Source organism: Scyliorhinus canicula, chromosome 16, assembly GCF_902713615.1.
Source record: "Scyliorhinus canicula chromosome 16, sScyCan1.1, whole genome shotgun sequence".
Taxonomy (NCBI): Eukaryota; Metazoa; Chordata; class Chondrichthyes; order Carcharhiniformes; family Scyliorhinidae; genus Scyliorhinus; species Scyliorhinus canicula.
Genome location: NC_052161.1, coordinates 100,471,411 through 100,483,795, shown reverse-complemented (window position 1 = coordinate 100,483,795; position 12,385 = coordinate 100,471,411). Strand labels below are relative to the sequence as shown.

At 43.2% G+C, this 12,385-nt stretch overlaps 1 protein-coding gene across 30 annotated transcripts in view; it reads right to left on the bottom strand.

Annotated features, from left to right (window-relative positions):
• LOC119979278 (eukaryotic translation initiation factor 4 gamma 3-like) overlaps nucleotides 1-12,385 on the bottom strand; it is a 504,690-nt gene that overhangs the window by 57,297 nt on the left and 435,008 nt on the right. For all 30 annotated transcript variants that reach the window (XM_038821282.1, XM_038821283.1, XM_038821288.1 and 27 more), the window contains 3 exons: nucleotides 6,403-6,507; nucleotides 4,700-4,838; nucleotides 1,696-1,790 (listed from right to left, as the gene is read on the bottom strand). In XM_038821282.1, the coding sequence (XP_038677210.1) occupies nucleotides 1,696-1,790; nucleotides 4,700-4,838; nucleotides 6,403-6,507 (339 nt within the window). The remainder of the gene's footprint in view (nucleotides 1-1,695; nucleotides 1,791-4,699; nucleotides 4,839-6,402; nucleotides 6,508-12,385) is intronic.

The following is a 12,385-nucleotide window of genomic DNA, read 5'->3' as shown; positions in this document are numbered from 1 at the left end:
AATTTTGGGTGATAAAAATTCCCTCTTTGTTCTCTAGTAGTGATAATTTTCAGTTTAAGCCCTATTTAGAAAAGTGGAAACAATGATTAACTATTTACTTTCTCAAAAGTTTTCATTATTGTAAAAACCTCAATTTTAAAAACTTTGATTCAGATCAAAGGTCTTAATTAGAGATTAACACTGCCGCCTCAAAGCGCCAGGAAACCCTGGTTCGATTCCGAACTTGAGTGACTGTATGGAATTTGCACATTCTCTCATTGTCGGCGTGGATTTCCTCTGGGTGGTCTGGTTTCCTCCCACAGTCCAAAAATGTGCAAGTTTGGTGGACTGGCCAAGATCAATGTGCAGGGTTATGGGAATAGATCGTGGTGTGCCTAGGTCGAGGGCTCTTTCAGAGGGTCGGCACAGGCTCAATGGATCGAATGGACTCCTTCTACACTGTAGTGATTCTATGGATCCCAACTTAAAACTTTGCCTTCTCAGTGGAAAAAAATACTTTCTTCAGTGATTACAACCGTTCATTCCTGGTAATATTCTACAAAATCTTGGGAGTGCCATTTCCTTACCTCCGACATCCTTGATATAATGCAGTGCCCAGTATGATAGCTAAAACTACAACTTCAGCTCAACTACTAGCTTGCTCAATTCAACATCACTTCATAATTTCCAGTCAATACTCCTATATATGAAAGGGAGAATCCTATTTACCTTTTACTGACCATTTCTCCTGGTACTCCTAATGTATGCCTAGTCAGACCTGCTTTTTTACCCTATTAAGAGTCTTGCTATTTAGGCTTCCGTGTCATTCCCACCCAGCCCACCAGAATGTACTACTTCATATTTTTCTGTATCTGTTAGCATCTTCCTGTAAACTTCAAGTCTTCATGTTCTCTAACTTAGGGCCATGAGCAAACCTTAATATCATTCACCTTGTGTCCAAGACTAAATAACTTACTTAAATTAGTCAATCTTCCATGGCTTTGCACTTGGCAAGTCAAAATCAAATGCAAATATACGTGAAACAGGATCAGAGAAAAGTGGATAATTGGATTACGGTATAAAGACATAACATAGCCCTTGTTTTAATGTTATAATCTTCCTTTTGTTTATATATTGTCACCATAAACTTCGATTTCCATTTTAACAGTGGAAAATTCCTGTGTCAATGTATTACATTGTAATTGCACCCCCCTCCCTGGACTGTGATGGGACTGTAACTTTAGTATAATTCCAGTAACATTGACATTAGCAGTTTTCAATTATAAATGTACACGTTGGAAATGGTGAGGTTAACAGGAGGGGTGGGAAGATGTATGTTTTTAATATATGGATGAGAAAGGAGGTCCCATCATAAATCCCAAACATAAATCAATCAATTGATTTCTGCTGCTAACCACCTCTTTATGGCTACATTATTTGCAATACTACGTGCTGTAATTTTTACAAAGTATCCCACTGAATCTTTTCTGAAAACAACTGGACATTTGGTTTGTTTGAACATCTGGGAAACTGTGTCAAAACCTCATGCAGTGTGCAATCACCAAACCGTGCAGTGATATGCAGTAAATGTGTGACTGTTTTATCCTTTACAATCAACATAGGTAGTCAGCATGCACTTAATTTACTGGTTTATCTCAGTTTGCCTGTAAATTATTACAGCAATAAAATTTCAGGTACTTGTAACAACGCTCATACTTTGGTGATTTTCGGGAACTTGCTGGGGTCTATCGTCCTGCTGCTCTTTGCCACTGGAACAGTGTTCCAAACTTCTTCTGTGGGCCGTCCACCACCTGTAAGCATCAATAGTTACTATTTAAACATGCACTATTTAGGAAATGTGAGCACATATGTTTAACACAGCTAGTGAATAGGTACAGGGATGACTTGGCCCATAGCCTTGAGTGTTATTACATTTCAAGTGCGCATCCATATATCTTTTTAAAGGTTGTGAAGTTTCCCACCTCTACTACCCTCCCAGGCAGTGCATTCCAGAATATCACCACCCTCTGGGTGATAAGACATTTCCTCAAATGCTCTCTAAACCTCCTGCACCTCACCGTAAAATTATGCCCCCTCGTTATTGACCTTCAACTAAGTGGAACAGCTGCTTCCTATCCACCCGGTCCATTCGCCTCAATTTTAGACACCTCAATCAGGTCCCCTCAGCCTTTTCTGCTGTAAAGAAAACAACCCGAGCTTATCAGCCTCTCTTCATAGCTCAGATTCTATGTACTCTGCAATCGCATCCTTCATAATAGACTCTAAAGTCTTACCAACATATCCTTCACATAGAGGTGACCAGAAATGGACACGGTACTCCAGCCGTGGCCTAACCAAAGTACTGTACAGCTCCAACATAACCGCCCTGCTATTATAATCAGTGCCACGACTGACAAAGGCAATGGTTCCATATGCCTTCGAAACTACCCTATTAACCTGTCCTATCGCCTTCAGGGATCTGTGAACAAGCACCCCAAGATCACTGTTCCTCTGAGTTTCCTAGTGTCCTGCCATTCATTGAGTACTCCCTTGTCCTGTTACTCCTTCCAAAATGCATCACCTCGCACTTTTCAAGGTTAAATGCCATCTGCCACTGATTCCATCAACCCATCTATAACTTCCTGTAACCCAAGATCTTCTTCCTCACTATTAACCACCCTGCCAATCTTCGTGTCATCTGCTAACTTATTTATCTTCCCTCCAACATTCGCATCAATATTGCTTATCCATATAAATAATATATATATATTAATATATATAAATAAATAATATAAATATATATATATATATATATATATATATATATATAAAAATAAAACAAACAATAAGGTACCTATCACTGATCCCTGTGGTATGTCACTGGATACCGGCCTCTAGTCACACAAACAGCCTTCCACCACCACCATCTGTCTCATATCACTAAGCCAGTTTTGAATAACTTGCCCAGTACCCTGGGTTCATGTGCTTTTACCTTCTTTATCGGTCTCTCATGTGGATCTGGTCAAAGGCTTTGCTGAAATCCATAAACTACATCACCTGCACCACCCTCATCGACACACCCTATTACCTCCTTGAAAAATTCAATTAAATTTGTTAGGCATGACCTTCCTCTGACAAAGCCATCCTGACTATCCCTGATTAAACCGTCAATCTCCGAGTGGAGATTAATTCTCTCCTTTGGACTTTACTCCAATAGTTTCCCTACCACTGTGAGAGACTCAGTGGTCTGTAATTCCCTGGATTATTTCTAACATCCTTCTTGAAAAATGGAACCACATTAGCTGTCCTCCAATCCTCTGGCACCTCCCCTGTGGCCAGAGAGGAATTAAAAATTTGGGTCAAAGCCCTTGTAATTTCCTCCCTTGCCTACCACAGCAGCTTGGGATACAACTCACCTGGACCTGGGAATTTGTTCACTTCCAAGTCTGCCAACTCCTCCCCATCCCTCGTGTCAAACTGTTCAAGAACCTCAGTCCCTCTTCCAAATTCTGAACCTATATCCTCCTTCTCTCGAATGAAGACAGATATGAAGTACTCATTTAACACCCCACCAATGTCCTCTGGCTTCACACAGATTGTCCCCTTGACACTACTCTTTCTCTGGTTATCCTCTTCCCCTTAACATACTTATAGAATATCTTGGGACTTTCCCTAATCTTACCTGCCAGTGCTTTCTCATTGCTCTCCTAATTGTTCCCTAAAGTTTCCCCCCTGCACTTTCTATACTCTATTAGGGCCTCCACTGATTTGCTCTCTTTGTACCTGCTAAAAAACCTTTCTTGCTTACCAGTCCTGAATATTCCTAGACATCCAGGGTTCTTTGGGCTTATTGCTCCCTCTTTTCACCCTAAAGGGAAATTAATTATTTTGGTCTTGGAACCAGGAACCACTATTCTCCTGGAACAAAGCAGCTGGAATCCTTGCTCAAATGTTATTTGTTCTTGCATTTTAACAAACCATTTTAGATTTGAATCAATTGAACAGGGTCCACCCGGGTTCAATCCCGGTCCTGGACCACTGTCCGTGTGCAGTTTGCACATTCTCCTCGTGTCTGCGTGGGTTTCATCTTCACAACCCAAAGATGTGCAGGCTAGGTGGATTGGCCACGCTAAATTGCTCCTTAATTGAAAAAAAATAATTGGGTACTCAATTTCTGAGAAAAAGAATTGAACAGACACCACAATACAAATAAAAAACTGCTGACTGAAAAATAATGCCCAAAATAAAAATAATCAATCCTGGAAATACTCAGCCAGGCATTATTTGCTGACCTTTGCTGTGTTTCAATGTGTTGCATCTATTTTCCACAAACTAAGATAGCTATATTTTAAAAAGAATAATTCAGAGATGTGCGAACGGATATAGAAAAACTACCGTTCAGCTAAATTCTAAACAGCACAATTAATCAGCAGCGCAACCATTGTTTTAGTTAACAGCACGGACCACTTACGACTCACTGCAACTTAATGCAATAAGGCTGATTCCTACCACCTGAATAGGCAGTCGCCCATCGAAATGCAACTACAGAAGTCCTCGAGTGGATAGACTTTACTTGAGTAGATCAAGACTTGACATCCAAAAATGAGAAAAATATCATTTTTATATTCATTACCACTGACAAAAAGAGCAGTACAACTGCAGAATATACATTAAACTGATCACATCTGAAAAGGCAGCTCCAGAAGCAGTTTCTTCTTACCTGGTCTTCTTTTGTCTTGTTTGGACAACAGTTGTTGATGAACCTTCAATTGCTGCTGCTGTTCTTCAATTTGTGCTTCTTTATGAATCTGTTCAATGGTCTTTGGTCCCTGCTCGACCCTACGTGACACCCAATTTTTCTGTAAGTGAATGCAACACATTCAGTGCGCTTGGAAATCCGGGAACTGACATGATTTGACAACGTATTGGGACATTTCCATGATGTCAATACTGCATCTCTGTAGGTTGGATTTCAAACTTTTTTTCATATCTCTTTTCCCATGGTGCATAAACACCACGGGCGATATCGTATTCCATTCCGACAGCCAAATTGAGGCAAAGTAGTTTTGTTGCCCGTTTTCAAGTCTCCGCCCCCCCTCCAAAATGACATCATTGCAATGGCGTTGGCACGTTATCAGCAGGCCCTACCGTGATGCTCCGCCCTCGATGGGTCGAGTTCCCGACTGCGCGGTTGACGTATGGTCTGAGCGGCCGGGAACCCGGCGTGGCGGCTGCGGACTGTTTCCAGCCAGCGCTGGCCAGGATCCGTGCCGCTGGCCGGGAGGGCTTCCACAAGGGCTGGGGGAACTGGTGGGGGTTGGCCAGTGGGGTTGCATTTGGCGGGTCGGGTCCGCACACGGCTGGTGCCATGTTGTACAGCACGACTGCTGCAGGTCTTCGCCATGTGCATGCGCGGCCATGGACCTGGCAATTCTCTGGCTGTTTTCGCCGCGGGAGCCGGGAGTTTCACCTGGCGCTGCTGCTAGCCCCTCACAGATCCTGGAATCGGTGTGGGCTCGGTGTATTTTTGACGTCTTAAGATGCCCGCGAATTCTCCGTTTCAGCCAGCACTTGGCCACTGAAATCTGAAATGGAGAATCCAGCCCCACATGTTTACCACACCATTAAATGTTATTCTGCAAATGTCCAAAACTAGCAGCACAAAAAACACAAATCGAGTATTCAGTCACTATCGTAGCATTCTTTACTTTTTCATAAATCGCCATTCACTTACATGTAATTACTCTTGATCTACTTACAGGCAGCAGTTGAATATTTGAAAGAGACATAGAGAAAATATTCCCAAATGCTCAATATATCTCCTCACCCTGACAAACATGCGCAATAAGCCAAAACAAATCTTCACACAGCGACAGGATAGTTAATAACTTTTGGTCTAGGATCCAGGATCCATCGTTTCTTCCAAGCAAAATTGTACTTTTAGAATTAAAACACATAGCTATAGGAGAACCTGTCAGATATTTTTACCCCTCTCACAATTATAGACAGTTTGGGTGGCATACTTCTTAAAGAGGTCTGCTCTTGCAGCTTTACTCACCAATCTGGGCATTTTGGAGGCGAAGGAACAACAGTTTACTGTGTAAACACACAAGATTCTCAGCAAGTAACTTGTTCATTTGGAAGAAATGCCTGCTGCCCAAGTTCAACACCGTTACAAAAATAAGAAAAAACCTCTCAATTTCTCGAAGTCCATAATATTATGGAGCATTTTAGATATGGGCAAGCGTTGGCCCTGCTAGCGATGAGGCCAATATTTCAGATAAATCATCAACAAATAATTGCAATTTAGTGCACCAGAAACTCTTGGAACATTTAATTAGAAATGCCCGATCAACTTAAGGTAGTAATATTGTATTAAGTAATTTAACAGTAAAGACACAGGAAAAGAAATGGACTACATACCATTCTCACATCTATCACATCTTGGAGCATAAAACGTATTCTAGAAGATGTTTTCCTTTCTTTCACTATCTTTTCCATTTGGTTGAAATACTGGTCCATGCGAGGCTGAAAGGAACAGTCACATGCTTAAAAATCAGGTTTTCATTTCTAGTCTTTGTGGAACATTTTCTTGAGCATTTATAAACAGTAAAGGTTTCACTTTAGCACTTTGCAGCCATTAAAATAAAATTTGAGGACATCAAGGGCAATGCAAAAGACAGATGGATATTATTTGAAAGTAAAGCAAATTATCCTTGAGCTTAACAAATGCCCAGAGTTCTGTTTCACAGCAATTTATTCAGGAATTCAATAAGTCAAAGACAATCGTTATGCTACAAGCTGAAATAAACCCTAATGCATCAGAGGTAGACAGAGCAAGAACCGCTGAGCGATGACTGCGTCTAAGACGTGTAATAAATTTAGAGATTTTTCCAGTTTTAAAAGCACCTGGTGGCACTGTTCATTGTATCCACTAGATGGCCCTATTCGCTACTACAATGCAACCGTAAAGTGCCATAAGTGCAAGAATGATCAGTTAAACATTTTAAATGCCACTTTCTACATCAATGACCTTTAAATTGCAACAATTATTAAAATGCCCGAGTCGCTTTCCTTCCTGCTTTTAGTAAAACAGGATATAACCCGATTGTATAAAATTGCTTCCAGACACAAGAGAAGAATAATTGTGACCACAACAAAAGCATCAAATTTGGAACTCCATTCAAGCACAGAAGCCATATTTATAGATCAAAGTCTTATTGCCCCTTAAACCGTGGCAAGTTGGTGTGTCGCTATACACCCACACTATTGTTCCATCAAATGGATTGCCCCAGCAAACCCAGCTGAATGGAATTGAAGAGCTGAAGACTCTCCAGCTATTGACAAGCAAGGTGGTCAGAGCATCAATCCATTTTCAATTTCCTAAAGAGCGATCCAAACTTTCACCACCCTCTGCTTGTCGAAATGTTTCCTAATTTGACTCCGTTAAAGGCCTGGCTCTAATTTTTAGACTGTGTCCCCTAGTTCTAGGCTCAATAATCAGCACAAGTAATTTTTCTCTATCTACCTTACCTGCTCCCATTAATAGTTTGAAAGCTTTAACCAAGCCACCCTCTGATTTCCAAAATTTCAGGGAATTAGTTTGGATAGTCTTGCCTTATAATATAACACTTGGGAGTTCAGGTATAATTCTGGTAAATCCTTCTTAATCCTATATTCCTTCCTGAGGTGTGGTGCCCAGACTGAACACAATACACTAGGTGTGTACGCTCATGATTTCTACCCCTTGTACTCTGGTCTTCCAGGTATCAGGGTCAGCATGCCATTTGCCTTTTTGATTATTTTCTGCACTGATTCATAACATTTTAAATGATCTATATACTTGGACCTCCAGGATTCTTTGGATCTTCACTATTTAGAAAGTACCCTGTTCTATTCTTTTTAGGGCCAAATAAATTTTATAATGAAATCCATTTGCCAGTTTTGCCCATCTATATTAGTTTCCATCTACACTGCTTATAATGCTGCCTATATTTGTGTCATCAGCAAATTGGATGTAAGGCTTTATATCTCTTCAATTAGGTCATTAATAAATAGAGTTAATGGTTAAGACCCCAACACAGATTCATGTGGGACACCATTAGTCACATTCTGAGCAGATAAAAGCAGTGCGAGACACGCTATTCAGTCGTAATCACATGCTTAGGCTACACTATTGTCAGTATGAGTGCACTCCTGTGTGCAAGACATAGGGACAAACCTAATAGAATATCTAATGCAGACAAAATCTGTACAGGAGTCAAAAACACCATAATCCAAATGAAACACATCAACATTTGTTACTGTATAACTTCAACAGCAAGTATGAAAATGTGTATTGGGTATGTGGCTTCCAGTTATCATGCTTGCTCCAAGTGGTTACTGCATATTTGATTTGATGCTGTATAAGTGACTGTCATTATTGTTATTCAGAAGAAACAAAAAAAAAGGAACAGGAGGGAAAACATATGTTTCAAAATGAGTTACTATTGACTTCTGGTGGCGTTCTGAAGGGAAATGACCTCCACCAGGTGGCTCCTGAAAGGGTACTGTTCTTTTAGCCCTGTTTCTGGGGTATTTTTGTTTAAAACTCACTCGTGTAATGGAATAACGTACCTACATCGAGGAAATGCCCAGGAGGACCAGTGGGAAAAACGTTGAAAGCCGAGGTTCACCGACTGAATCAGAGGTTTGTCGGTGGAGAAAATGGCAGAGGCAGCTTCTGTGACTCTAGCCACTCCACGAATGGCCGAGATGCTTACCGGCACCTTGGTGGCAGAATTTGAGAAGCAATGGTGTGTAGTGTGGGGGGCCTCCGCAAGTCGATGGAAGAGGCTTCCATTCGGTTGGCATTGGAGAAGACCAATGCCAAGGCAAAAGCCTAGAGCTGGGGAGCCGCCGCGGGTGGTGATCGTGCGACTCCATAAATTTGTGGAGAAAGAGAAAATTCTACGGTGGGCCAAGGAGAAGCGTAGCTGCGACTGGGAGGGAAATAACGCCCAGGTATATCAGAACATCGGAGCAGAGTTGGCAAAACGGCTGGCAGGTTTCAACAAGGCCATGGCGGTGCTCTACCAGCGACAGATCAGGTTTGGGGTGCTCTACCCGGCGAAATTATGGGTGACTGCGAGTATTAGTTCGAGACTCCAGAAGTGGCTGAAGACTTCTTTAAGGAGCATAAACTGGGGGAGAACTGAGTGGACAATGCTTGGGAACCGGGGTGCAGGCACTATGTAATGGTCGGGAGCATGTTTGTAGTGGGTGTAGGGATTGGGGTTTTTGTCGCCTTTTTTGTGTGTGGGGGGTTTCTGTTCAATGTTGAGATTGTAAGGCGTCGTAGAGGTGAAATGTTTATGTGGGGATGGATGTTCCCATCCCCCCGCCTGTTTTATGGGACTGTTTGTGTTTAACATCTGCTTGTTTGCTTTTGGAGAAGGCTTCCTGGAGTTCAGGAGAAGTCCTTGTTTGGGTGGGGGAGGGTAAAGCCAGCAATGGCTCCGAGTAGGTGGTGGTTGGGGGGGGGGGGGGGGGGGGGGGGAGATGGAGATGGATAGTGTATACAGGAGGTGGAGGGAAGTGGGGCTGGTCAAGGTGAGGGATTTGTATTTGGAGGAAGGATTCACCAGTCTGGAGAGGGTAGAGCTGCCGAAGGGTAGTGAGTTCAGGTATCTACAGGTTAGGGGACTTTGCATGAAAGGTCTGGAAGGGGTTCCCTAGATTGTCGGGATACACCCTGCTGGAGCAACTGCTGCTTCCGGATGTGGAAGGGGAGGGAAGAATTGGGAATATATACAAGTGGCTGGGGGAGCAGGGAGGCGAGCGGGTGGTGTAGATTAAGGAGAAATGGGAAGCGGAGTTGGGAATGGAGATCAATTGGGGAGTACAGAGTGAGGCACTACGAAGGGTAAATCGGACCTCCTCTTGTGCAAGGATGAGCCTGGTATAATTTAAGGTGGTGCACAGGGTGCATATGACTCGGGCGAGAATGAGTGGGTTCTTTCAGGGGGTAGCAGATGAGTGTGAGAGGTGTGGGCGGGGGCCAGCGAATCATGCGCACATGTTTTGGGGTTGTTAAAAATTGGGAAGATTCTGGGCGGGATAGTGTAGGAGGGAGTAGACCCGGACCCTTTGGTGGCGATATTTGAGGTTTCAGAGAAGCTGGAGCTCATGGAGAGGAGGAAGGCCGATGTTACGGCTTTCGCCTCTCTGATTGCATGGCGACGAATTTTGCTGGAGTGGCGGTTGGCATCGCCACCGGGGGTAGCAGCATGGTTGGGTGACCTGTATGACTTCTTGCAGTTAGAGAAGATAAAATATGAGTTAAGGGGCTCAGCAGGGGAGTTTGAGAAAAGGTGGGGGATGTTTGTGACCGTGTTTGAGGAGCTGTTCATCGCGGGGGGTGGGTGATGGGGAGGGGTGGGTGAAAAAAGGAGAAAAATCAGTACAAACCGTATAGTTGATTGTTGGAAAGAATGTTTCCCGGGGTGTGTATTTGCTGTAACCTACTTTGATACAAGTTTGAATAAAATGCATTAAAAAAAGGCCAAAGCCTTGTACAAGTGGAGTCCAATTTGGGGTGATGTGCCCAGCATGGCTGAGAGCGACGTTTGAAGGGAAAAGGTTTTTTTTGATCTGCCAGAGGGAGGCAGATTCTTTGGGGAAAAAAAGCATGGGCTAAGTGCTGGTTGATTTTTTAAAAATAAATTTAGAGTATCCAATTCATTTTTTTCAATTAAGGGGCAATTTAGTGTGGCCAATCCACCTACCCTGCACATCTTTGGGTTGTGGGGGCGAAACCCACACAAACACGGGGAGAATGTGCAAACTCCACATGGATAGTGACCCAGAGCCAGGACCGAACCTGGGACCTTGGCGCTGTGAGGCAGCAGTGCTACCCACTGCCCTAAGTGCTGGTTGATTGAGGTTTTGAGGCGGTTCTGGATGTAGAGGTGGGAATGTGGATATGGGGGGTTGTTGGGAGTTCCTTGTTCATGTTTGCATTTCTTTGTTCTTGTCTGGGTTGAATGTTTCTCAAGTTGGACTTGTGTTGGGGTTTTAATTCTAAGGGAGGGGGAGGGGTTTATTTATTTGTTGTAATTATTGTGAAAATATATAGTTCCTTGTTGGAGTTCTATGTTTTAAGGGTTTTTTATACGTTTTGTGTTTTCTCTGTTAGCATTCTTCTTCACTCTGGGCGGCAGCCTCAGCCAGAGTTAGCTAACGGGAGTCGGTGGTGGTGACTGATGTTCATTATTAATAATAATAATAATAATCTTTGTCACAAGTAGGCTTACATTAACACTGCAACAAAGTTACTGTGAAAATCCCCATGTCGCCATATTCCGGCGCCTGTTCGGGTACAGAGAAAGAATTCAGAATGTCCAAATTACCTAACAGCATGTCTTTCGAGACTTGTGGGAGGAAACCCACGCAGACACAGGGAGAACTTGCAGACTCCACACAGACAGTGAGCCAACCCGGGAATTGAACCCAGGTCCCTGGAGCTGTGAAGCAACAGTGCGAACCAATGTGCTACTGTGCCACCTATTTTGTTTTAGATAATGAGCTTACTTTTTTTGCTCTGTTTGGGGGTTAGATTTACTAGAATTAGGTTGTGGTGGTTTTTGTTCGCCGTACTGTCTTTTGTAAGTATATTTGAGCCTGGTATTGTTTGAGGGAGAGGAATAAGGGGGGCAGGGTTAGTTTGCTGACGGTGACTGCAGATTATCCTTTTGTTTAGTCTTGCTGGTGGGTTTGGTGGCCATCTTGGGTGGCCCTGGTGGCTGCATTTTCTATGTAACTGTTGGAAACACCCTCTTGGTGGAAATGGCTGACTCTAGATTTGGAGATTGGGGGGGGGGGGGGGGGGGCCCAATTTGTTTGGTCACCTGGAATGTCACAGGGTTGAATGGCCCAGTGAAAAGATCAACGATATTTGCTCACCTTAAAATTTAAATGCTGTGCTGAGGACCCGGGTTCGTTCTCAGCCCCGAGTCACTGTTCATGAGGAGTTTGCACATTTTAAAACATTATCTCACCCCCACAACCCAAAGATGTGCAGGGCAGGTGGATTGGCCACGCTAAATTGCCCCTTAAATTGGAAAAAAATAATTGTGTACTCTAAATTTAAAAAAAACTTGAATGCTGAAACACCAAGGGGGAAGCCCAGAGAGAGAGAGACTGTCACGGGGATCAGACGGCCCAACACTAAGCCACACGAAAAAGGCAAACACCAAACAAACTCCCTTGGGTGAAAGAAAGGGCCTCGGCGAAGAGCTGGAAATAGCAGAAGAGGGGTAAGTAGGGAGGCAGGCAGAGGGGATGGAGGTGAGGGGGCACTGAAAAGGTATAACATGTAGACTGTTACCGCCTCATCCATTCTTTTTCTCATTGTACGTAGAGTGTA